General features: G+C 49.1%; 1 protein-coding gene across 5 annotated transcripts in view; it reads right to left on the reverse strand.

Annotated features, from left to right (window-relative positions):
- The window catches only part of SHANK3 (SH3 and multiple ankyrin repeat domains 3), a 371,832-nt gene that overhangs the window by 187,601 nt on the left and 157,655 nt on the right, over nucleotides 1-26,576 (reverse strand). For all 5 annotated transcript variants that reach the window (XM_068670237.1, XM_068670238.1, XM_068670239.1 and 2 more), the window contains one exon: nucleotides 2,456-2,649. In XM_068670237.1, coding sequence (XP_068526338.1) covers nucleotides 2,456-2,649 — 194 coding nt within the window. The remainder of the gene's footprint in view (nucleotides 1-2,455; nucleotides 2,650-26,576) is intronic.

A 26,576-nucleotide genomic window follows, 5' to 3' on the forward strand; every position in this document is an offset into this window, starting at 1 on the left:
CTTCTGCTCATATGCACCACACTTCAACTTTCCCTCCAGGGCCCCCCAGCACCCGGACTGCTGGGTGGCTCTGTCAGTCCCTACATGCTGGCGCATCCTTTTCAGGAGCCCAATCTGACCTCCCCCATGCTGACACAACAGCTGCCCTGCTCTTCATAGAATGGACTGGGTTGGAAGAGACCTCAAAGCCCATCTAATTCCACCCCTCCTGCCATGGGCAGGGACACCTCCCACCAGACCAGACTGCCCAAAGCCCCTTCCAGCCTGGCCTCGAACACTTCTGGGGATGGGACATCCACAGCTTCTCTGGGCAACCCGTTCCAATGCCTCACCAGCCTCAGAGTGAAGTATTTCTTCCTCATACCTAACCTAAATCTCTCCTCTTTTAGTTTAAAGCCATGACTCCTTGTCCTATCAATACACTCCCCAATAAAGAATCCCTCTCCAGATTTCCTGTAGTTCCCTTTTCATGGCAAGGCACCACCTCAAACCACTCTCTCCCAATACCTCTCACGGCTGCTGCCTGTTTGTGGACACGCTGACACCCTTGTTAGCTCACAGCCAACCTCCAGCACCACCTCAGGGACCTCCATGTGCCCCAGCTCCTTTATCCCACAGATTGGGTGCCAGAGCATTCCTCCCACCACCTGAAGATCACCTCGTTTCTAACAGCACACACCGAACATGACAAAGCACCAGTTGCAGCATCTCTGCTCCTGCTGTTGGTTTCCATTGTACCCATCACTCTACCTGCCTGCAAAGACAGGACACCCAGTCCAATGACTGTCAGTATTCCTATCCTTGTAAAAATAAATCAGCATCACAAAAGCAGTAAATAATTAAGTACTGCCCATCTACACTGTCTTAAGATCTTTTATAAACGAGTCACTAAAGTGATTCTCAATTCTTATTAAGCCTTCCCAGCCACAAATTAGGAAAGCCAGCTGAGAGTGCCTCCAGCTCCGAGGATGTATTCCCCATTGAAGTCCTCTTTTCCCTGCCACAATACGTCCCACAACTTGCTTTCTCTCTGGAGACCATGAGAAAGACATTCAAACAATTACAGGTGAATACATGAATTAAAGATTCTGGTGCAATTACTAAGGATTGGCATCAGGACCACCTACTTAATACAAATATGTACATAATGCAAATACAAATGTCTGAAGAGATGAATTAATTGTGTGATAGAAAGCACGGGATAAGCAGGTGAAGACAAAAAGACAGGAAAGGTGCTTGTGACCCAGAAGCCCTGTCCATCTGGTAATCCCTTCCAGCCTTTTGGCAACCTTTATCCCATGGCCACAAGACAAGCAGCTCCACACATCAAACGACCGTTGACTCCAAGCGCACAAAGCCCTGCCATCTGGCACATCAGCCTGATCACAGATGCTTCATGTCTACACCTCTTCCTCTGCTGAGAGGAAAAGAACACACAGGTGGGGGCAAGAGGCAAGTCTGCTTGGACTGGCACCTCCCCGGCTGAGGTTTTCAGCATCCTCGGCACAGGACGTACATGTACATGCAGTCTAACATGCTTCTGAAGGTCTATCACGCTTCTGAACTAGCGATTCAGAGCATGGAACAGCCAGCCCTGTCTCCCAAGCTCAGATTCGTGTTACAGCTAATGCAACTAGTCAGATTAGTGACTGCTCCAGCCCGCATTGTAAGAGGCATCAGCAAAAAAGTGGAGGCAAGGAGATGAAAAGAAAAGAAGATCCTTAAACTTTCTGTGAAAAGCTGTGGAATTAGCCTGCTTGCAGAGAAAGTCTTTTCTTATTCCTGTCTGCTGGAAGCTGACTTTTGACCTACCGCAGGGGTTTACATGCCTTTCAAGAAATCTTCCCAACATAATGGGCAATCCCATTATCCCTCTAAACCTCTCATCTCCCCAACAGTTCTGCATCGCCGTGGCTCCATGGTGCAGGTGGTTGGGAGTTTTGCTCAGAGAGCATTTCCTCGCCAGCTTCCTCCCCTCCGCTCCTGCTGCCCATACCCACAACCGGTGCGCAGTAACTGGTGGGCTGCGCGCCCCTGCCAGCACCCCACAGACCCCCACACTGGGGCCAACTCCAGGGCTGTGTAGGGTGGACTCGAGGCGTAAAGCCAACATCAGGCAGGGCTGGAGAGGGCTCCGAGATGCACCAACCTCTCCTCGGTGCCCCAGCGCCCCGTGCCGCAGGGCTGGAGCCCAGACCCGCACCCACCGAAGGGGCAGCGCCCCAGGGCCCCGCGCCCGCACGGAGCCCCCCACGGCCCCACGGGCTGCCGGGGCTCTGCTGGGGGTCCCCACCCGGGGCGGCCCCGTGGCCCCAAACCCTGCGGCTCCCCGCGGGGGCTCCACGGGGGCAGAGCCCGCGGGGCCCCCCCCAGCCCCGCTCCGCTGCTGCCGGCCCCGCCCCGCCCCGCCCCGTCCCGTCGCGGCCCCGTCCCCGCCCGGCCCCGCCGCACTCACCCTTGACGGCTTCGCCCCGGTTGAGCTGGATCTCGCCCTCGCCCTGCGGCGCGTAGCTCTTCACCACGATGAACTTGCGGCCGGGCACGGCGCTGTACAGCTTCCGCTTGGGCCCGCGCAGCGGGGCGGGCGCGGCGTGCGGCGCGGGCTCGGGGCCGGGGCCGGGCCCGGGGGGCCCCGCCGGGCCGCCGGGGCTGTAAACGAAGACGTAGGTTACGGTGCTGATGCCCGGCAGCTCGTGGCTCGGCCCGCCGCGGCCCGCGGGCTGCGCCATGGCGGGGACGGCGCGGCCGCGGGGCTCGGGGGGCTCGGCGCGGCCCCGGGGCCGGGGGGGCTCAGCGCAGCCCCGGCCGCCGCGGCGCCGCCCGGGCGCGGGCACCGGCTGCGGCTGGGGGGCCGCCGCCCGCCGCCGGCTCCATGGCGCGGCGCCGCCCGCCCCGCGCGGCGCTCCGCTCCCTCCGGCGCCGCGCCGCCGCCGCGCGCACCATGGCCCGGGGCAGGTGCCGCCGCCGGCGGCTCCTCCCCCTGCGGGCGGGGACGGGGCCGGCGCCGGCCCGGCCGCCTCCCGCCCCCCGCCCCCGGCCGCCGCCCCCGCCGCGCCGCGGCTCCGCCGACCCCGGCCGCCGCCGCCGCCGCTGCCTCCCCCCCTCCCTCCCTCCCTCCTCCGCCGCCGCCGCCGCCGCGCTCCGCGCCGCCCCCTGGCGGCCGCCGCCGCCCCGGGCCGGAGGGGGCGGGGGGGGCGTAGCGGGGACGGGGGCACCCGCGGGGGTCCCGGGGGGGCAGTGCCGGGGGGCGCTGGGGGCGGCCCCGCTCCCGGTCCGGCGGCTGGAGCGGGGGTCCCGGGGGTCGCAGCGCTCCCTGCACCGGGCGGCCCCCGAGCTGCCCCCTCCGAGCTGAGCCGGGCCGGGGAGGAGCTCGGGGCTGGCCCCTGCTCGGGGGATCCCCCGGCTGCCCCGCGCCCGCAGCCCCCGCCCCGTGCCCGCAGCCCCGGTGTGCTCGTGCAGCCCCATGCCCCGTGTTTTACTCCGTGCTCCATGTTTGCAGCTTCGTGCCAGATGCCCGCAGCCCCCGTGCGATGCTTGCGGACCCTGCTCGTTAGCACACATCGTCCCCAGCTCCCCGCATCTCCCAGGGCCACGGGGCCACCTTCCATAACCCAGATGGGGCTGCCCCAAGCCGTCCCTGCTGCGCCCCCGAGGCTGCGGAGCGCAGCCCTGCTCCCTGCCGGGGCTGTGGATTGGGGAGCGGCACGGCCCCACCGCGGGGTCTCCACCTGCGGACCTCCTCCGGCCCGGTGCTGCATGGAGACGGGGAGGGGAACGGCCGCTGCAGGGGCAAGAGCTGTCCCACGGCTTTTGATGAGCAAGAGGGGCACGGCTTCCCCTCCTGCTCATCAGCACGCTGCCCAAGCCCTCTCACCAAACTTGCTGTCCCCAGGCGCAAAGCTTCAGTAGAAGGCACTGTCACACCGGGGATGTGTGCTGGGTCACCTGCCAGCCTCAGCCCAGAAGCACTGCTCCAGTACTGCGCTGCATTATAGTCCCTCGGGGGAGAAAACACTTTAATAAGAAATAAATAGCTACCCTTTCCTTATAATACTTCTAAATGTCACTCCAGTATCATGATTTAGTCAATGCAGAGATATTAAAGACCAGCTCAGATCTCTAAAAGGCTCCTTCGTGTTTTTAGAAACAGTCACGAGAAGCATGCAGAAAATGTAGGTATTGCAGGCAGCTCCCAGAAATACTTGCTCAATGCAAAGAGGCTGTTGGATACTGCAGCTCTGCACCGTGCTGCATGCTCACACTGACCTGGTGGTGCCCAGCCCACAGCACAAGACACTCACGTGGGGGGCTTTGCACGCAGGTGTGTGTGTGCAAGCGCCCAGGCTGCTGGTGCGGCCAGCAGAGCCCCGAGTGCAGTGGGATTGCTGCAGCGCTCCCGTGCTGCGGCTGCGTATCCCTCCAGCTGCACTGACTGCAGCGGTGCTCACGCAGACCCTCACATTCACGAGGCAGTCTGCAAGCAGGATCCCACTCCTGCCGTGTCACTTCCCCAAACTACTCCCTGCAGCCAGCCCACCTCTCAGCTCGGCACCAGCGCTGTTATTCTTTGCAAATACCACCCCTGGACTAAGAGCCAGTCCTTGCACAAATGCCATGAAGATCAAAATGACAGCCTAAATTCTCCATGACTCCTCTTTAGCACTTGCATTGAGGAAGCATTAATTATGTGGCTTGCAATCCAGTTCATATCTGCCATATTGATTTTGTAGCACATTCATTTTTAAATCGTTAAGAAGTTATTAAGTCAAAATGTCTCAGAAGCCTACATGTATTATATTGAAGGTACATTTATAACAAGTTTTGTAATAATTTCAAAGAATACTACCATTTTTGTTTGGTCTGGTTTTTGGCAGGCTCAATTTCAATTAAGGAATATTAATTAGTTTAATCCTTTTTCATGTTAATGCTTACTTGATAGAGATCTGTGTCAGTCATGCAGCTGCTCCAGGTTCAGACTTTACTCTAGGAACATTTCTATATATATATTCCCAACTGGAAAATGTGAGAAAAAACACAAGGAATCGTTTTTATGTTTTCTATCAGTCCAGTGTGGAGAATCTCTTGGCATGTTGCCACATGAATTGACAATGTGTTTCTTCACCTACTTTATCACCCTATGCCATAAGGCACCTCGAGGCCTGAAGGAGCAGGTTTCTTGCTTTGCTTTGCCTAGCTAAACTGTAGCTAATCGCTGCTGGATCCATAGCTTAATTCTGAACTGGAGCCAGGACGCCTTGTATATTATGAATAAAACAAACACTACCACGACAGCGTTTATTAAGAAGCTAAGGAGCTTCTTAATGTCTCCAGTGTATAATCGTGATTTCACCGAGCGCAGTGCCCACATCCTCCTCCTCTCCGAGACACAAAGGACATCGCAGCCAAAACGCCTGAGCGCCAGAGCAGACTGCTCCCCACGGGGCTGCCAAGTGGGGGCAGCTCAAATTAAATGTAGTCACTGACAGAGAGGCTGCTCTTTCTTTTTCCATACAGATATCCTGCCCTTGGTGATTACAGGGCTTTTCCCAATGTTGGCAGTTTATCTGAAATTCGTCCATATGAACTGCAAATCAGATTTCACAGCACTGACCAGAGAACAATGTTGGGTAAATAAGTTAGAGATGTAGGCATCTTACAGCTGAAGCACATTGACTGTCAGCTTCTGGTTGGAGTGAGCTTCAATAGCAGATGGAGGACTCCTCCTCCTACTGTCATATGCTGTCCCTGTAACCAGCAACCTATTCTGGAAGCTGCTGAACTGAAACTGGATTTCCTCTGCATGTTTCACCAAGAACCTCAAGGAGGCTGAGCACTCTGCACATGACGTCCTGGAACACGTACACATGTGTACACCTGCTCACAGACAAGGTGCTCGGCTTTGATTCTCCTGCAAATAAAAGGGTGCTCAAGAAGCACTGCTATAAGCCTACGCATCAGCAAGAAAACCTGATGCCACACACCTTTGTATCAAATGAATGAGGTCTCACACTTGCTCTATCTGTTGAAAATAGGTATCTGAGATGGATTTGATGTGTGACTCCATGTCTCACACCTCTTACAGATATTTTAGCCATAGAAGTGTTCAGACTCAATTGTGTCTGGATAAAGTGATGAAGACCTAAGCATCCAACAGGGTGCCTCCATCAGAAGCCAGTGCTGGGTCTCGGTATGGAAGTTCTTCCTCATGAGAGAGAATAATCCCCTTAAGGAGACACAGGCGTTTCTGAGGGAAGACGCGGGTTTCCCTTCCATAAGCTGGTGGCACATTCCAACTACCACCAGTGAATTAAATTAACAGACCATAATACTCACCACAATTACTTCAAACACATCAAGCAGTCCCAAATACCATGGACAGCGGCTTCACTCTGCATGCACTCTCAAGGGGCTGATCATCAGAGAATCACTTTTTTGTCTGGTGAGTTCTGGCTGAAGGATTCTCATTTTAGGTTTAAAGGGCACTCCTTCTCTGGAGACTTCCTGCCCCCATCCTGGTAGAGCACGTGAGATGGGAGGTGGAAGCACGCCGGTTTTTGGAGAGCACAGCCAGTGGTTTACACACGCTGCAGCTTTTGCTGTCACAGCATGAGCTGTGACGGCAGGACGGGGGATGTGGCAGACCCAAGCCAAGGCGGCTATGCCAGAGCTGTGGGAATAACTTAAGGTTTGTCTTGCCACATTTCTGTGTATCTCTGGGAGGCAGTGAAAATACTAAGGTGCCTTGCACATTATCAAGAAAGTATCTATTACAGATCCTGAATTTCTTCCCTGTTGAGAGCGAATGTCAGATTTTGTTTTGTTGCTTTAGGATACAGAAAGGCTTTTTGCATGGTGGAGCTTGCTAAGTCTTTTAAAACATACTATAAATGAACCCTGCAGGAACAAAATGTATTTGGCAGCTTAATCTGTTAGCCCTTCCTAGTAACTGTGTGACTCTTTCTTGTTTGTTTGTTTGTTTGTTTAATGAGTTGCCTCTGGCATTGGAGTTCTTTTACTTCGAGCATGACAGAAAGGCTTTGTAAACTACTCCCCTTGCTCTGAATCATAGAATCACAGAATCGTTTAGGTTGGAAAAGATCCTTAAGACCATGAAGTCCAACCATCCACCTAACACTAACAAGTCACCGACAAACCATGTCCTTAAGTGCCACATCCACACGTCTCCTCAGTACCAACACTTAGGAGACTCCACCACTTCCCTGGGCAGCCTGTTCCAATGCTTAACCACCCTTTCCATGAAGAAATTCTTCCCAGTATCCAATCTAAACCCCTCTGGTGCAACTTGAGACTGTTTCCTCCCATCCTACCACTTATTACCTGAAAAAAGAGACCGACACCCTGCCTGCTGCAACCTTTCAGGTAGTTGTACAGAGCCATGAGTTTTCTCCTCAGTCACCTTTATTCTAGACTCAGCTGCCGCAGTTCCATCAGCCACTCCTCATGTGTCTTCTTTTCCAGTTCCTTCGTCACACTTATTGCTCTTCTTTGAGCATGTTCCAGCAAATGAGTAACTTTCTTGCAGTGAGGGGCCCAAAACTGAACACAACACTTGAGATACAGTCTTGCCTGTGCTGAGCACAGAGGGATAATCACTCCCCTGTTCCCGCTGGCCATGGTATTTATGATGCAGGCCAGGATGGTATTAGCCTCATTGGCTACCTGGGCACACAGCTAGCTCCTGTTCAGCCAGCTGTCGACCAGCACCTCCAGGTTCCTTTCTGCCAGGTAGCTTTCAAGCCACTCGTCCTCAAGCCTATGATACTCTGAGAACATTTGTGTGCTCTCACACATACAGCTCAGCACTGACTAGGTACCTGCAGACAATTTCTTTGTACAAACCTTTTTGGAGCCATCTATGACCAAAGCTGTGATGGGAAGGATCATACAAGCACATGCCGTGCCACGGGTCCTTCAGCACTGTTTAGTAACATTTGTGAGTTGTACTTTATGACGTATGGGTAGAAGAAAGATTTTGCCATCACACAAGCAGTATCATAAACTCCACCAAGTCCTTACAACCTGGTACTTCCAGAAAGCATCTGAGTGACAACCAAACACTCTGTCTTGATTATGGCACTTGCTGTGTGTCACAGAAGCATAGGATCGTAGAGTATCTCAAGTTGGAAGGGACCCACAAGGATCATCGAGTCCAACTCCTAGCACCACACACCCAAAAATTCAGACCATGTGACTAAGCGCACAGTCCAAATGCTTCCTAAACTCCAACAGGCCTGGTGCTGTGAATACTTCCCTGGAGAGCCTGTTCCAGTGTGCAACAACCCTCTCAGTGAAGAACCCCCTCCTGATATCCAGCCTAAACCTCCCCTGTCGCAGCGTGACACAATTCCCTCGGGTCCTGTCACTGGTGACCGATCAGCGCCTGCCCCTGCACTCCCCCTGGTGAGGAAGCTGTAGGCCGCAGTGAGGTCTCCCCTCAGCCTCCTCAAGGAGAAACGCTTTTGCTCTTCTGTCCTTTGGAAGAAATGCTTTTGCTGTTCTGGAGTTTCAAATTGTTACTCTAAGTGTGGCTGACAGATACAGAAATAAACTGGCTCTGATGGAAAGGATTTCACACACACAGAATCACACACAGAATGGTTGAGGTTGGAAGGGATCTCTGGAGATCATCTGGTCCAACCCCACTGCCAAGCAGGGTCACCTCGCGCATGTTACACGGGCTCTCATCTGGGTGGGTTTTGAATATCTCCAAAGAAGGAGACTCTGGGCAACCTGTTCCAGTGCTCTGTCACCCTTACAGTAAAGAATGTTTTCTCATATTCAGCCAGAACTTCCCGTGTTTCAGTTTGTGCCTGCTGCCTTTTGTCCTGTTACTGGGTACCACTAAAAAGAGTCCGGCCCTATCCTTTTGTCACCTTCCCTTCAGATATTTGTACACATTGATAATATTCCCTCTCAGTTTTCTCTTCTCCACGCTAAACAGACCCAGCTCTCTCAGCCTCTCCTCATATGAGAGATGCTCCAGTCCCCTCATCATCTTCACAGCCCTCTGCTGGACCCGCTCCAGGAACTCCATGTCCCTCTTGTACTGGGGAGCCCAGAACTGGACACAGTACTCCAGGTGAGGCCTCACTAGGGCTGAGAAGAGGGGCAGGATCACTTCCCTCAACCTGCTGGCAACACACTTCCTAATACACCCCAGGATACCACTGGCCTTCTTGGCCACAAGGACACAGTGCTGGCTCATGGTAAATCTGCTGTCCACCAGGACTCCCAGGTCCTTCTCCATAGGGCTGCTTTCTAGCAGGTCAGCTCCCAACCTGTACTGGTGCATGGGGTTATTCCTCCCTAGGTGCAGGACCCTGCAGTTGCCTTTGTTGAATTTCATCTCCAGCAATAAAATATCAGGTTCATTGCTTCTAAAACCTGGGTCTGGATCTCCTAAGCCAGAGCACCCTGGAGAGTGGGGCACATACGGAGTGTCAGCGAGTGCAGGTTTTGCCCCACCACCGTTTCTAGACGTGCCAAGAACAGCTGCCAGCATTCAAATCAGTACTCAGGACCCCCAGCAGCATCCCAGAGCCCTGTACTGCTTCCTGCTGGCTGGGCGGGTGGTACATGTGCCACCAGCCGAGGATAAGGGCAGGGAATCGATCCAAGCAGTCCAAGCTAGTCAGGGTGCAGTAGCAGAAAAATGCACAAGGAAACAGAATTTGCTATCTTGGTCTCCCTTTATTCCATTCAGTACCTATTGTCTCCCAGGGAGTCTCTGAGAAAGAAGCTAACTTCAAACAATGATGATGCCTACTAGATTTTGTGTATCAAAAAATGCAATCACCAATGAGGACACCAAGCTGTTCTTGCCTGCTCTGTCTTTTGCAGCAAACAAACAACTCTTTGGATGGGATATTGATTTTGGTCACAACAGATTCTGGAAATGGTTTGAACTCCCAGGACCATTATATAAGTCCTAACAATTTTTCCTTATCATAAGCAGAAATCAAGGATCTTTAGCATAGCTTTACGAATATGACTTTGCTGCTTCAGAACTGCAGAGCCAGGGACCCATGCTGCCCCCGCACCATACCTTGGGAGAACCAGGAAATTAAGCAATTTCTGGAAATGCCACAATGCGTGGATGTCCACCCACACCATCTAACAAAAACTTCTGATTGGACAGCTGAACCAGGACACGCTCCCCATTGAAGGGAGGGATATGTTTCACTCTAAGCTGCAGAGAGTAAATCTATATCCTACTTCAGATGCTGAACTTTGAACTTCTCTCCTGAAGTGGTACTTTCAAAGAAACAATGGTGATTCAGAGCTTTCCTAGAAGAACGGGCAGTGTAAAAAAGATCAGCTCTTCCCGCTAAGACCAACTAACAGGAGCATCCACTCAGTAGGATACAGGAGACCCAACTTTGGTGAGTCCAGTTTGTAAAGGCTTCTTTGCTTCAGGAGACGTGAACTCACACTGCTCACCTCCTGGTGAAGTCTCAGCTGATGTCTGCAGCACCATGTGGGGAGGTGGACCCAGTGAGGACCAGGCTGGCCCCACTTTACCAGCCCATTGAGGGTGCCTGAACCCACAGGTATAACTCCCACCCACTCACACCCTCTCTGGTTTCAATGGGTATTTAATTAATCTTTAGAAAGATGAAGAGCTTGGGCAGGAGAAAATCACACGGCACTGTTCCTATCTGTCCTACCTGGCAGATTGGTGGGCTCACTGGGGAAAAGAAAGAGAAGTGCTCAAAGCCATGTGAGACAGTGAGCATATGAGTTCTGTGCTACCATATCACATGCATGTGTTCACACCAAGGGCACACAGGAGGGTACCAGCTTTTCTCCCTATTCTGGTGTATGCTAAGACACTTTCATAGAATCATAGAATATCCCAAGTTGGAAGGGACCCATGAGGATCACTGAGAGCAACTCACTTTCAGGGCTTGTCTGTCATAGAAAGAGTTGGAAATGTTTTGAGGGACTCTTTTTTCCTAGATCTCCTGCAGTACCCAGAGTTGTAAGACAATTAAAGAATCAAAGACTTCCCCAGAAAACAGGATCTCAAAGTCTGGGAATAAAACCATCTTAGAGAAAAGCATTATATATGGTGATAAGATTCATATGTCAATCACTGAATTGTAGACTGAGGTTGGAAGGGACCTCTGAGGGTCAACTTGTCCAACCCCCCTACTCACGCAGTAGTAGCTCAGGGACACCTAGAGAAAGTTTCCCAGGACTGTGTCTAAGCAGCTTTTGAAGATCTCCAAGGAGGGAGACTCCACAACCTCCCTGGGCAACCTGTGCCAGTGCTCCAACACCCAACACAGTTATGAAGTGTTTCCTCATGTTCAACTGGAGCCTCCTGTGCTCCAGTTTGTGCCCACTGCCTCTTGTCCCAGCACTGTGCACCACTGGCAAGAGCCTGGCTCCATCCTCTCTGTATCTCCCTTCAGGTATTTATTATCTCCCTTCAGGTATTTACGTACATGGATGAGATACCCCTCAGCCTCCTCTTCTCCAGGCTGAACAGTCTCAGCTCTCTCAGCCTCTCCTCATAGGAGGGGTGCTCCAGTCCCTACATCATCATCGTGGTACTGCGATGTCCAATATGTCCACATCTCTCGTACCAAGGAGCCCAGCACTGGACACCATACTCCAGGGGTGGCCACACCAATGCTGAGAAGAGGGGAAGGATCACCTCCCTCCACCTGCCAGCTCATGGTCAACCTGGTGCCCGCCAGGACCCCGGGTCCTTTTCTTACAAGTTGCTTTCCATCTGGGTGGCCCCCAGCATAAATTTGTGGTCAAGGAAAATTTCCCTTGGCTGTCAGTTAGCTATTTTGGGAGCAATGGTGAAGCCATTAATGGATGAAATCTTCAGAGACACTCTGCCTAGGGTATTACCTGGGTTATCCCTGAAATACTGAAAGACGCATATTCTGTTCAAAATTCAGGAGGCAGTTTCCTACTCGGAGGGCTTTGTGCCTCACCACAGAGGCTTCCTCCAACCACAGAAGTGGAGCAGGACCCACACCCTCTCTCCCCCCACACACCCCCTGAGCCAGGTAACAAGGCAGACTTCTGGCCGATATTCCACGGCTGACTGCTAATGCTCTCACACAAAATGTTTTTATTCCTTTCCGTTCCTAGAGCACTGCTCATTTAGCTTGCAGTTCAATCTGCTGAGAAACTTCTGGTCTTAGATCATCTCTGCACAACTAAATGAGAATAACATAATCACCTGCTAACCAGAGCCAATTAGTGGCAGATTCACACTGTTTGGGAAAAGGCAGGCAATGGGAGAACAGGAGTCACTTGCCTTTCCTGCTTCTCCTCGGGCAGCTGTGAGACCAGTGCTCTGCTAATTAGCACCGAGGCCTGAGCAACATTTTAATGCTGAGGAGCCTTTGGGTCAGATCCCGACATCTTCCAGGAGCAGTGGGAGTTCAGTAGGTGGTTCCTTCTGCAGCAGTGGATTTAGGACTGTGCACGGTGCTGCACTGTATGAGGGAAACACAGTGCAGGACAATGTGGTGCAAGAGGCAGCCAACAACCAAACAAGAAAATCCTCAGAAGAAGAGCGTTTGGCCAAGAAGCCATGATCTACAAAACGCTTCAGAAACCTGGGCTGAGACTCTACTGCCAAGGGCACGTGGCAAATGGCTGCAGGAGCTTGCCAAAGTGACAGCTGAGAGAGGTCCTGCAGGCACCCTCCTTGCTGGGCAGTGACCTACGCTTTACTGCAATTATTAGTCTGGATGTAGAACTACATCCCTTGAAGCAGAAACACCTCTGCCTGGCTGTAGTCACAGCCTTACAGACATGCCTGGAGAAGATGGAGAGGAACTAGAAACCCTAGAGAGACAATTAATTAAAAGGTTTCATCTCCCCTCATATAATCACAGATACTGATTCACTCTTTAAAATACTCTGTGTGCATCCCAGCCAGTAAAACATCCACAGTGGTAGTGGGATTTGTACCTCTCCACCCTGACAGCCCAAAGTGTTTTATATTACTGGGTTGCTCCGTCAGATCTTAAAAAGCCCCATTGAAAAGACAAAATATAGCTTTATCAGTTTGCAATGAGGATATAACGGTATTTCTGAAAACTATGCCTTTAATCCTGCCTATCCTGCAAGATCACAGTCCTCAGGAATTTGGACAACTTGTCTGATAAGTCGAGCAAATGCAGGAACAGACAACTGCAGTGAATTAGCATGCACCTCGCTCTGTCAGATACTCTTTACAAAGGTGAGAGAAAGCCTAGTTTTGCTAAAGATTCATGACAAGTTTACAGTAGACAATAACTGAAGAGAGCTGCAAAAGGATTATCAAACCCCACACCTCATTGGAGTCCGGAGGCAAAGATTCAGGTGAATCCTCACAATCTGCTGATGTTCAAGACAAATACTTCGAAAATTTTACTTTAGTAAGAAAAGAAAAATATGAATCATTTCATCAGTATCTTCTGGTCAGTGCCACCCAGGAGTGAAAGGAGATGATTGATCAGGAGATGATCGACTCAGAGGATGGTGAGGCTGGAGCAGGTTGCCCAGAGAGATTGTGGGTGCCCCATCCCTGGAGGTGTTCAAGGCCAGGCTGGATGGGGCTTTGAGCAACCTGATCTAGTGGGTGGTATCCCACTAGATGATCCTTGAGATCCCTTCCAACCCAGGTCATTCTACGGTTTGATGATTTGTCCCTACCTACTTCAGATGCTATGAACTTTTCAACCCCAAAGGTTTGCAGCTCCTAGAAATGGAGGAACCGATACCATGCTGAAGGCAGGAGGTAAATTTCCTTCATAAAGAAGGAAATCATTTTTACAGCCTATGACTCAGAAAGCTTTAACACTTTGGTTGCAAAGTCCTTACATGTGTTCCAGTGAAAAGCCAGTGCCCTAAGCATGGCCCTCAGCATCCACCATGTGCAAATGATTCTTGGCTATGAATTCTGTTCTTCATAAACAGATGTTCTCATCACCACCTCCCTGTACCTGGACAGACAATGAGAAGACTTCAAAGGTCTAAAAGGACATTTCCTAGAAAGCCCTTCCCTGGCTGCCAAGGCAGCTCTACAGAGCACCATGACACCGTGACTGGCATAATCTGGCCATCCCAGTGCAACTGGTAAAGAAGTGCTGACTCTGCAACTTACAGCTTGACACCTGCCTGTACTAAAATTACCTTAGGAAGTCTATTTAGATGGTACAGGCATCCAGAACAAGGAGAATGAGCTGAGACTTCTACAACATCCAACCAGTATGTTTTCTATGATCTGCCTGAGGACCAGGCAACAGGGACACCATCACCCATACCTGGATGAACAAAAACACTGGGGAACTGGGAGAAGTGCAAGCTAAGACCTGCTGACATCCTGGGTGAGAAAGACCAACAGTCTTCCAAAATTGAGATGGCTGAGCTTGCTTTGTCCTGGACCACCAGAACAACGCTCATACTCATCCTGGAGACTTCCACTCGGGTCCAGAAGTTACTGAAACTGCTTGGAACTGTTAAAGTATTAAAATAAGGCCAAAGAAAGGGAACTTACACAGAAGCATACCCCACACCGCTAAACTGTAGTTCAGAATACCACCAGAGGGAAGAGATGCAGCTGTCACTTGGTGCAGTGTGAGGCCAGGCACACAGCAGCTGCACCATCTCCTGACCTAAACCTCACAGGAAGCCTTTGGTGTGAGAGGACATGGGAACACATCTCAGCTGCAAAGCAGGCAGCATCTTTGCACAAAATTCCCATTCTCTTGGCAGAAAAGTGCATAGTCTCCTCTCTTGGCTGGTCTGCACCACTCGTTTTAGTGACATGAAAACCAAGCTCTATACAAACCACAAGCTCCCTGTGGTTTGTATATCACTCGGATCTTGATCTTGTTAGCAATTGATGTTTCACTAAAACTGTCATTGCCCAAAGCAATGACATTGTCCAAAGATAACCCACAGGAAAGAGATTTGGTGGTCAAAGGACCACCAAGTTGGAAATATTTATGTTTTTTCTTCCATAATACTGTAAAACACTCAGTCCTGAAGCATTTCTTTACTTGAAGTTATGGTGCCATGAATGTTTCTCCATAGCATGCTGCACTTCCCATGAGGAGGGATGGATCTGCTAGAGACACAGCCCAAAACAGCGGTGTTGGGGCCACTGAGACCATGTCTGCAGCTTCTGGGAGCTATCAGCATACATCTCTGGAACGATAAAAGGGTTGTAGATACAACTGCTGCCTTGCTTGTTATATTCAAATCTTTTTTTCCTTTTCCTTTTCCTTTTCCTTTTCCTTTTCCTTTTCCTTTTCCTTTTCCTTTTCCTTTTCCTTTCCTAAAAGAAGTCGGAGGACATGTACTCCTCAGCTGGACATGCATCCAGCCCACTGTGTGTTTCAGCCCCAAAGCAGGTTTTCAGGCATTTTGCTGTATTCTAAGTTACAAACAGATCTGTTTTCAGACACCCTCAGGTCAGAGAGTCAGTCTGTCACCACTTGTACACCTTGCTCTGTCCCTGGTCACTGCCTCTGCCTGAGAGATGCAGCAAGAGGGTGAAGCTTGCAGTGAACATCCCAGCCCCTTGAGTCACAAGTTCTTCATACCCAGCAGTGAAATCAGCCTCTCTTCTTGGTTCTCAAACATACAAGCGCAGAGATGCTGTTGTATTTGGGACTGGTGTGTCTAAGCACTTATGAAGGAAGCCACACTCCTGGGTCTGCTGTTCAGGTAAACCTCTCATTTTATTGCAGCAGCTGCAAGGCATTGGGATGAAGCGGGTCTTTCCCTCAGTAGAAAGGGAATGTGGCAGCAGCAGCTCCATACACAGGGACTGCCTGCTAGGGTCCTGGGCTGCCCAAGGGGACCTGCCTGGCATCAGCAGGCACTTGGTGCTGGCATTGCAGGGACCTGAGTGTGTGTGATGTGGTCCAGGGAGTCACTGCTGAGGAGTACTCATAACGGAAGTTTCCCTGGGACTCTAATTAATTTTCAATTTTATTCCCTTGGAAGGAAGGATGTGTCTGTGTCAGATGCCAAATTAAGGGGATTCTTTGTGTAGGAAGCGTAATTGATTCCCATTTACTCCGCATCTGTATTTCTTAAAAAAAGGAGCATGAGTGAGTCATATGCACAGGCAGGCTGGCTTGTTATGACGCCTCTAGCAGACAGGCACCTGGGAAGGGGCATATTGTCTACCCTGTTGCCAGAAATATTGTGCCACCACCCAGTCTAATTCAGGATCCAAGCAGTCTAAGCAGACAGTTCTTGCAGATGTGGTGGTCAGGCAGGAGGCATCCGTCAATACGGGTGCAGGGTGACCTTCACGTGAGACCTGGCTTCAGCCTGGGCCACTGTGGTCACCTGGTGCTCCAAATGTTTTCAGGATCAGTTTTGTCTCCAGCTTCTGGCAAGATGATGCAAAGTCAAGGTTTGCCAACAACGAGAGCTGCAGCAGGTGGAAACAGGACCACTGGCACTGGAAATAGACCCGCTGGAAACAGGACCCTCTGGGTTTTCCCTTGTCAGTGTCCAGAGAAGTACCTGCTGTGCAGTAAATAACAACCTGAAGTTTCTGCCACTAATCTTGGCCAGCTGATCTCCAACAAAGTTACTGGCAAGATGAACCTGAGAGGGATCAGCCTGAATAGGTCCCTGCACCGTGTGTGCATAGGACAGGGGGTGCCGTGGCCTACTTTTTGCTGCCCTGCTCTGCAAACATGGGATTGAATAGAAGTGCTCAGACTGTCAGTGCAGACTATATAACGTATTTCATCCTCAAATAATGCAAATCACAACCTGGGACGGTGAGCATGCAAGTGTCACCCCAAGAAAAACAGAGGGATGCCTGTTTGGGAATACACAGTAAACACAGCAATGACCTCTTTTGAATAAAATGATGCATCTTGGATCTAGGACAACAAATCTGAATAACAGCCTTTTTTCTAACTCTAAATCTCCCACCCACTCTTTTAACAGCCCCCTCCACTTCCTGCAACATCCCTTTATTAGCCTAAACAAACTTGCTGTTGGTCACCTTGCATCTCCTTGGATGCTGCTACAGGCAACCTTTTCCCACCTCCCCTGCCTCTCCTGTCTCACCCCCACCCTGGACTCTCCCTGTCCACAGCAGCCCACTGCCTCCCCTGCTTTCATGGGTGCCCTTTGGCTGTGCTGACTGTGAGGCTGCAGTCCTGCTCAGCCCTAGTGTCTTAGAGCCACCCAGGTGTATTTACCTGTTTCTTGCTCATTTTAACTCTTAATTGTACCAGAGGTGGTTTTCTTTATTCCTCGTCCTACCAGCCCTGGAAGAACAGATCCTCCTTGGCCATCTTCAAAAGCCATCTGGACATGGTCGTGGGCAACCTGTTCTAGATGTCCCTGCTTGAGCAGGGGGTTAGATACGATGATCTCCAGAGGTCCCTTCCAACCTCAACCACTCTGTGATTCTATGAATAATCTATATACAATACATGGACTTTTTTTCACTCTGCAGTGGTCTTTCTGGTCTACAGAGGATTATGATCCTTTTGTTAATAACTTCTAATACTTGCACATTTTTTTCTTTAATACGTAATTTCTCTATACATCATTCTAGGGGAATAATAAAGTTACATTTGGTTTATTTTATGTTATAGTTGCTTCAATTTTGCTGAAAGTTAGACCAACTTTGCATAAGCATGCAGTGCTTGTTACTAGCCTTAGCATTTGAACAGCAAAGAACAGGCACAGCATATTTAAAGCACTTACTTAAGTCTGACTGTACTGCAATCACTCATCGAAGTAATTTCCCAGTCCTTAGAGGGGTTGCTTCTTTGAATAGAAACTACTCTTTAAGCAGGCTGGCATGTTTGTCTCATAACCTTAAAATATTCCACTAAAACATGGAAGGTGAACAAAGCCGGGTAGCCCCCAACAGTGGCAGGGCAGATGTTGAAGCCATGTCCACACAGTACAAGGCTGAGAACAGGCTGGGGTGTGTTAGGAGCCACCCCATCACACTGCTCAGGGCCACGGCGACAGCAGTATAGGCACCAATGGGACCATTTGGGATCCTGGACAGGCCGACTGCCATGAGGCTGAGACCACATCTCGCAGTCCTGGTAGAGCCCACTGCCAGTGCCCAAGAAATTAATTACCTATAAACTGTACACTCATTAAAATGACAGTAAAAATAGTTCTACCAAGCTGAAATCAAGCCTTCAGCATCACAGTTACTACATTTTGTCATTGGGTAGGAATTCCACAGGGCAGGGCTCAAGAGAGAAGGATGGGATGGTTTAAGAAGCCAGAGTAGGATGTCCCACTAAGAGAAGGTGCTTGAATGTGAGACACCAGCTGAGAGTTAAACAACAGAATAAGGACCATCTCATGCATTTCCTCAGCTCAGGCATGCAGCTTGAGAAGTATCACATGGCACAAAAGTGGGAGATTAAGTTCTTTCCCACGAGTTAGATGTCATGGTCCAGGTACACTCAAGTCAGTTTAAGAGGACATTGCAAGGGCATGGACCAAGAGAAGATGGAAGAACATATTCAGTAAAGACCTAAATTCAGTTCAGAATGGGTTTTCCTTCCCAGAAGGTATCAAAAGGTCTAGTGGCCACCACATCAGCACGTGAAGATTCACAAAACTGATAATACACTTCAGAAAGACATGTCCCTTCCAATCCAAACCATTCAATGATTCTATGATACTAACAAAACAGTCAGTAGCTGTTCCCTGACCATTTTATTTACCAAAATAATTGTAGCTGTTTCCAACTCTGCTACAGTCAAAGAGCACTCCAAAGGTTTTATCTGTGCAGAATTACAGTAAGCGTAAATATGAACTGCGGTACACTCGCTCCCCACGCAGACGGCTGCCAGGCAGACTGGGTGTCAGGAGCCTTGCACAGCTCTCAAAGAAGAGCATCTGCACAGGGTGCAAACTGGCTTCTGTGCTGTAAATTCACTCCTCAGCTTATTTAGCACTAACTTCGTCTTGCAGACGAGCATCTTGATTTTGAGCTGTTCAAGTCACACAGAGTGAGTTTGTTATGGAGCACTGTACAACTGCTCTTAATATCTCTGAGCCCAGAAAGTCTAACCCCAAAACTTATACCATAAGGATCACTTATGACAAGCTGTGCACATGATTTGTAGCTTTGGAAGTGTGAAAGGCACCGGATATAAGCATGTAAGTCTGCAAAATGCAAAGACAACGTGACAACTGAATAAAGTGAAACCGTTCAGAGATCTAAGACACTGAGTAAGCAGTTAAGGCCGATCACTGAATCAGTAAGTAGATCGGGCAGGGTGGAGTCCAACCACAGCTATAGAATCATAGAATGGAATCCTAGAATATCCTGAGTTGAAAGAGACCCACAAGGATCATCAAGTTTAACTCCTGGCTACACACAGGACCACCCAAAAATTAAGCCATATGTCTGAGAGCGTTGCCCAAGTGCTTTATGAGCTCCAGCAGGCTCAGTGACATGACCACTGCCCTGGGGAGTGTGTCCCAGTGCTCAACCACCTTGAAGTGCAGAACCTTTCCTTAACCCCCAGCCTGACCCTCCCCTGTCCCAGCTCCATGCCGTCCCCTCGGGTCCTGTCGCTGTCCCCAGAGAGCAGAGCTCAGCACCTGCCCCTCTGCTCCCCTCCTGAGGGAGCTGCAGGCCGCCATGAGGCCTCCCCTCAGCCTCCTCTTCTGTAAGCTAGGGGGAGGTGAGCTGATGTCCCACTGTGTGGAGCCCTCTCCCCTTTGCCTTCAGTGTTGGTGCTGCTGAAGAAGGGCAAAGTCTCATGGCAGAAAAGCATGAAGCTTGAGAAGGGAAAAATGGCACCAGACAAGGCAGACTACAGGTGGATCTGATTACCAAGCACACAGATGAACAGGTTGATGAAACACAAGCAGACTTCATGGTGACTAATGTCCTGTGTGGTAAGATGGTAGACTTTATGTGCAGACCCTTCAAAATTCTGGGGAGGATCTCATGTTTGAGATGCATGGGTCAGTGACATGGGAGGAGAGGGAGAGCGCTGCAGGAGGCAACTTTCTGGGAGCCAATGACCAAGACCTACATGTTAATGTTTTCTGAATAACCCCGAGTGCCATGCAGAAGCCAGATAGAGGAGTGGGGATGTAAAATCCCACTGCACAGCCGAGAACATGGTGTAATAAAGAAGGATGCATAGTGATTGAATACTGGGGAAAATGCAGAAAATAGGATACCTGTGAAGGAGGGGCATACTTTTTCTAAACCAGAGTGGAAGCAGGCTGATGGGATTTAACATAACAAGGTTACAGTAGAGCCTTTAGAGGGAGGAAAGATGGCATGTGCAGAAAAGCACCTGCTTGGGCATGATTCACGATGTAGAGGTGAAGCCATAAAGAGATAGGACAGAAGCTGGCAGAAGTTAGATATAAAACCACAAAGAACAGTTGCACAAACAGAACTGGAAAATAGAAGCCCCAAACTAATGCTTATGTTCTTCTGTACAGAAGCTAGAAGTCGAAGAAGTAAGATAAGAGAACGCCTAGTTTTAATAAAAATATTGCTACAGTGGGTACTGGAAACTCGATGGAAGAAAGACACAGTGGGAAAGCATTTAAGAAAGACAGAGCATTCAGGGAACACAGAGCAGGCACTGGTAGGGGAGGGGGTGCTGCATTGCAAAGAAGGCTTAGAGCTAAATCAGATTAATGAGGTGAGTGCCAGCAGAGAATATAGACTCGCCATGGGCTGATGCTCCAGCGGGACCTGCTTGTGGTTAGGGGTATGCTTCTAGCCACCCAGGCAGGATGGTGATGCTGACAGTAACCTGCCGAACAAAATCAGAGGGCTCAGCAAACTCCATTGGCATGAGATACAGCAGTTAGTTCTGCACAAGCTGACAAATACCATGTCCAGGCATGGCCAGCAGAGCTGCCAGGCACAGAATCCACCACAGGGAAATGCATTCCTGACCTCACAGTGACCAGCAAGTATGTCAGAGCTCATAATCTTGTTAATGAGGAGACATTATTTAACAGTGACCCTTGTATGTGTAGGTTCATAATCTTGCACAAGCAATGGAAGACAATAAATCAACAACCACTGTGTTCAGTTTAAAACCTAGGGACTTCATAATTCAAAAAAATTAGTTTTGGTAATAAGAAACTAAAATGGACAGTTAAAAGTAAAGCCTTTGCTGTTGTCCTAGAAACTACTTCAAGACAACTTATGTGATATTCAGACACATACTGCCAAGACGGCCTTTGGAAAGACCTAAAGAAAGCCAGCAAGACTAAAGAATAGAAGTGTAGGTAAAGTTACAATAAGTAAGAAATGCCAGTCAAAAAGAGAATGTTGTATTGAAATGAGAGAATAAAACAAAACAAAACAAAACAAAAACAACAAACAAACAACAATACCAGAACAGATCACGTGTTCTTTAAAGTGCAAAACCAAACCAAAACAACAACAAAACAAACAAACAACAATAAAAAACAACCACAAAAATGGAGTTGGAAGAATGATGTGTAGAAAGCCTAAAAACTAGTAAACCATTTTTCAGAAACATCCAGGAACTTAAAAGACTAACAGATAACTGAGGTATAAAAGAAGTGTTCAGAGACAACAAAACTATAGTAGGAAAAAAAAACAACAAACAAAATGAAAATTGCCACCTATATTTTTGGGAGATTGGATAGAGATTGGTGACTTCCCCACAGTGAATCTCTTCCTGACTGGTGGCATATCAGAAAATCTGCTTCAGTCTTGACAGAAGTCGACAGAAAAACAGATCAGTAAAGGTGCAGCAAGAAATCACCAGGAACTTCAGTTTGAAACAGCGGAACTGCTAACAGCAGTGCATAACCTTTTGCTCAAATCTTCTTTTAGCATCAGAAGGTGGCAAATGGGCTAGCAATTTTTTAAAAAGGTTCTGAGGGAGGAATAACACAGCATTAAGCCTGTTACCTCTACTTGCCAAATTGAGAGACTATTTAAAGATGAAGAGTACCATACACGTGGACAAACATGAATTACTGGGAAGAGTCAACTCATCTTTGTGAATACTCTATGCAGATCCAGTCTCTGGCTTCCCAAAGAGGCAAGGCTGAGGAACTGGAGACTGGAGTGAGTGAAGGTCTACAGTGGCTTCTGCACGGGGAATGACTCCACAGTAAAGCATCCTCAGTCTGGAAGGAGAACACTGGAGGACATGGCAGAGATCTCTGACGCCAGCGGTGGGATTGAGAAGGTCAATAGAGATCTGCTTCTCATGGATTCCCCCAGTACAGGAACTGGATGGCAAAAATTGAGTGGGGAGAGGGTCAGGCCACACAGAGACAAAGAGTCACTTTTTCATGGATAAGGAAGCTGCAAACCTCTCCCCTGCTTGATGTTGTGGAAAGGAAAGTTTGCATAGCACTGAAAAGCAACAGACAAAACTCTAGGGAAAAACCTCTCCACTGAGAGCCATCAAATACAAAAGATACCAAGCCTGGCTCAAGGAGGCCCTAAGCCATATAGTTAGAAACAAAGAGTACTTTGTAGAATTATAGGTCCCTGTTCTTATTTTTCAAGGCATTAGCTATTAGCCACAGGATATTGGGCTAAATGGACCTTTAATCTGGCCCTGTTCAGCCAGCTTTATGTAGTTACATTAGCTAATGGTAATGCTCAAATATGCACTGTTTTGTCTTCTTTCATTTCAAGTACTGCTCAGCACTCTGAAGTCTAGCTTCACTGAATTATCATTTCCTGGGAAGTTTTATCCAGTGCATCCTTTACCGAATGTGGTGGGGAACATGACTACTGAGGATAAAGAAAAGGCTGAGTTTCTCAATGTCTTCTTTACATTTGTCTTTAACAGTCAGACCAGTTATCCTCAGCGTACTCAGCCTCCTGTCCTGGAAGTCTGGGATGGGGAGCTGAATAAACTCCCCATGATTCAGGTGGAAACAGTTTGAGATCTGCTACTCCACCTGGACTGTCACAAGTCCATGGGGCCAGATGGGGTGGCCCATAAGAAAACATGTTAATGGGCCCCAGGGTGCTGAGGGAGTTGGCGGATGTGATTTTTGACCCACTTTCCACCATTTATCCGTGGTCCTGGTCAACCAGAGAGGTCCCATGTGACTGGAGACTTCCTAATGTGGCACCCATCTACAAAGAATGGTCGTAAAGAGGATGTTTGAAGTCCCATGCCTGTCAGTGTTCAAGAGGCATTTGGACAACGCCCTCAATAATTTGCTTTAACTTTTGGTTAGCCTTGAAGAGGTCAGTAATTTTTGAAGGTTCCTTCCAAATGAACTATTGTATTCTACACAATATTTTAAATATTGTCATTCAAGATCTTGTACAATGATGTACAAGCAAATGATGTAGCATTTGCTCTCACTTCACAACAGACTCCGACCATCTTATTCTGATTATTATTCCCAACCATTTCCCTCTGTTGTTTCCAGCAGGTAAGGCAACTATGAACTCCCTGCAGAAATATTAAATACTTCTTGCTTACCATTTTATCTTATTTCTAGCTTTTCTGTACTTGAAATTCTTCATAATATTCCAGCCCTCCTAAGCACTGACTTTATATCATCAGTGAAGTTCAAGATCGTGTTTCTCATGTCAAGGACACTAGAGAAAACACTGGAGACTTTTCCTACTAACTTCCTTCCAACCTGGCAGTTGCCTTTTCAGCAACCCAGTGCTCTTGCATGTTTAGACCACTGCTTAATTATATTACAGCTCTGCATTAATGTCATGTTCTCCAGGAGAATTACCTGTTTACAACAGGGCACTGTATCAGATGTTCACCCAGACAGATTAGATCTACCGTGTTCACCTTTCCAGGGGAACCACACATGTAGCAAGTATAAATCTAGGAGGGCTCAATTTAGTGATGATAAAAAAGATGCACAAGCTCCTTAAAACCTGAATAATGGATTAAGGAGATAAAGGGCAAGCTACAATAAACCATTTAGATAGATAGATAGATAGATAGATAGATAGATAGATAGATAGGTAGATAGATAAAATACATATATTTATGGATATGTAAAGGACATGCATATAAAAGTGTGTACTCGTGCAACTTCACAGCACTGTAAAATGATGTATTTAAGCCTCCAATTATACCAGCAGGGCAGGAAGAGACCCTGTCTGCTCTCAACACTTGCGTGACCACGGGCCAATTCCTGCCTGCATTTTGCATGACCACCCTCTGTAAGGGGGTGAGCAAGACTTTCCTGCACCGCTCAGAGGCTCCAGCTGTAGAGACACTGGCAACAGGAAACAGAGTGGTGCTGTGAGGGGAGGACACCTGATCCTCCTGTCTTGCCCAGTCCAGACCATGCCAGTCAGCACTGGTGTCAGGAGAGCAGTGACACGGACGATGCAGCCTGGGGGAGGCTGCTGTAATCTCCAGACTCCCCAGATCAACATCATTCCCTGTGGATGTGTGTTCCCGAGGCAATGCTCCATGGAGTACAGCAATTCCCTTTACTGCCTCAACCTTTGAGCCAATTCCCAGAGGTCCAAGTCACCAGAGCCTCAGGGCAGAGGCAGGCTATGCTAATTAATCAACTAAGATGATTTGGGCTACTTAGGGCTACTAAGATGATTAGAGGACAGGAGTACCTGTCATAGGAGGACGGGAGGAGAGAACTGGGCCTCTTTAGCCTGGAAAAGAGAAGGCTGAGGGGACACCTCATCAATGTGTATAAATACCTGAGGGGAGGGTACCAAGAGGATGGAGCCGGTCTCTTTTCAGTTGTGCCCAGAGACAGGACGAGAGGCAACGGGCACAAACTGAAGCACTGGAGGTTCCATCTGAATATGAGAGGGCATTTCTTTACTGTGAGGGTGACAGAGCACTGGCATAGGTTGCCCAGAGAGGTTGTGGAGTCTCCTTCTCTGGAGATATTCAAAACCCACCTGGATGCTATTCTGTGCAAGGTGCTCTAGGTGATCCTGTTCGGCAGGGGGGTTGGACTAGATGATCTTCAGAGGTCCCTTCCAACCCCACCCATTCTGTGATTCTGATTCTGTGATTTTAACTTTTATGCAGAAATAGGTTATATGATATCGTATTTAGAGTAGCTCCCATGAGATGGTCATCTTCACCACCACCCAACACACACCTCCCCTACTCCAGGTCTCCGCTGAGGCTCCCTGTGAGTCATTCTCACCCACCAACTGCCAGTTGCAAAGATACAAAAGGCAACACAGAAAACTCAAGGCTACTCACCACCCTCGCAAAATGCAGCTGGGACCACCTCTTGTCTGCCCACCTGCCTACCCAAGTATTTTTGGAAGACACCACAGGTCTTCCAGTGCTCAACTTGGTGGTCCCACTGCCTATCCCCGGTGCCACCTGCCAGCACCTCCAGACCGTGGGAAGACCTCTTCACATGTAAAGAAGAGAAGACCTCTGAGAAGACCTGAGGCACATCACTCAAGAAAGGTAAAGCCACAGCTGCTAGAGCAACATGCTCCTCAGCATTACCCTGATGCAACATGGTAGTCCCCATCCTGACATTACTGCACTTGCCAGCCCAGGACACCTTGGTGAGTTCCCTGGGCCAGCAATTGCTGCATCCTTTCTTCATGGGAGAGGTGCTCTAGCCCTTGATCATCCTCATGGCCCCACTCTGGACCCATTCTAACAGCTCGATGTCCTTTTTGTGCTGGGGGCCCCACACCTGGATGCAGGACTCAAGGTGGGACCTCAGGAGGGCAGAGTAGAGGGGGACAATCCCCTCCCTCAGTCTTCTGGCCACTCCTCTGTTGATGCAGCCCAGGATGCAGTTGCCCTTCTGGGCTGCAAGCACACACTGCTGGCTCATGTCGAGCTTTTCGTTCACCACAACCCCCTAGTCCTTCTCCGCAGGGCTGCTCTCAGTGAGTTCTTCTCCCAGTCTGTGCTCATGTCCAGGATTGCCCTGACCCAGGTGCAGCACCTTGCACTTGGACTTGTTGAACCTCATTAGGTTCACAGAGACCCACTTATCAAGCTCGTCCAGGTCTCTTTGGGAAGCATTTCTTCCTTCTGCTGTATCAACTGCACCTCTCAGTTTGGTATCATCTGAAAACTTGCTGAGGGTGTGCTTGATCCCAGTGTCTATGTCATTGATACAGATATTAAACAGTGCTAGTCCCAGGACAGAACCCTGAAGGACACCACTTGTCACTGTCCTCCACCTGGACATAGAGGTGTCCTCAGCAACACTAATGTGGTTTCATGTTTCTTTTCAGTTAAAGTCTGAGGGACGATACTTTCACTAATCATGGAAATTTTACCACATCTGGGCTGAACTACAAGACCTGGTTAGCTATGCACAGCAATGCTACAAATCAGGTCAATATAGGATGTGAAGCCGAATGCCACATTCAATTGAAAGTACACAGGGAATTTAGATAAGCAGTTTATAAATATATAAACTGGAACTTAACTGAGGGGAAGACATTCCTTATCAGCAATGACAATTCGTCAAGTAGATTGTTGCCATAATATCTATTCTTTGTCTTTGCCTAAGCCTTCAGATCCTGATGCTGATAAAAACCCTCCTGCAGCAGTGACTGCCAAGGCCATATCCTCATCCGAACATTGTGGACTATCGGT

This window comes from Anas acuta, chromosome 1 (genome assembly GCF_963932015.1).
Source record: "Anas acuta chromosome 1, bAnaAcu1.1, whole genome shotgun sequence".
NCBI lineage: Eukaryota > Metazoa > Chordata > Aves > Anseriformes > Anatidae > Anas > Anas acuta.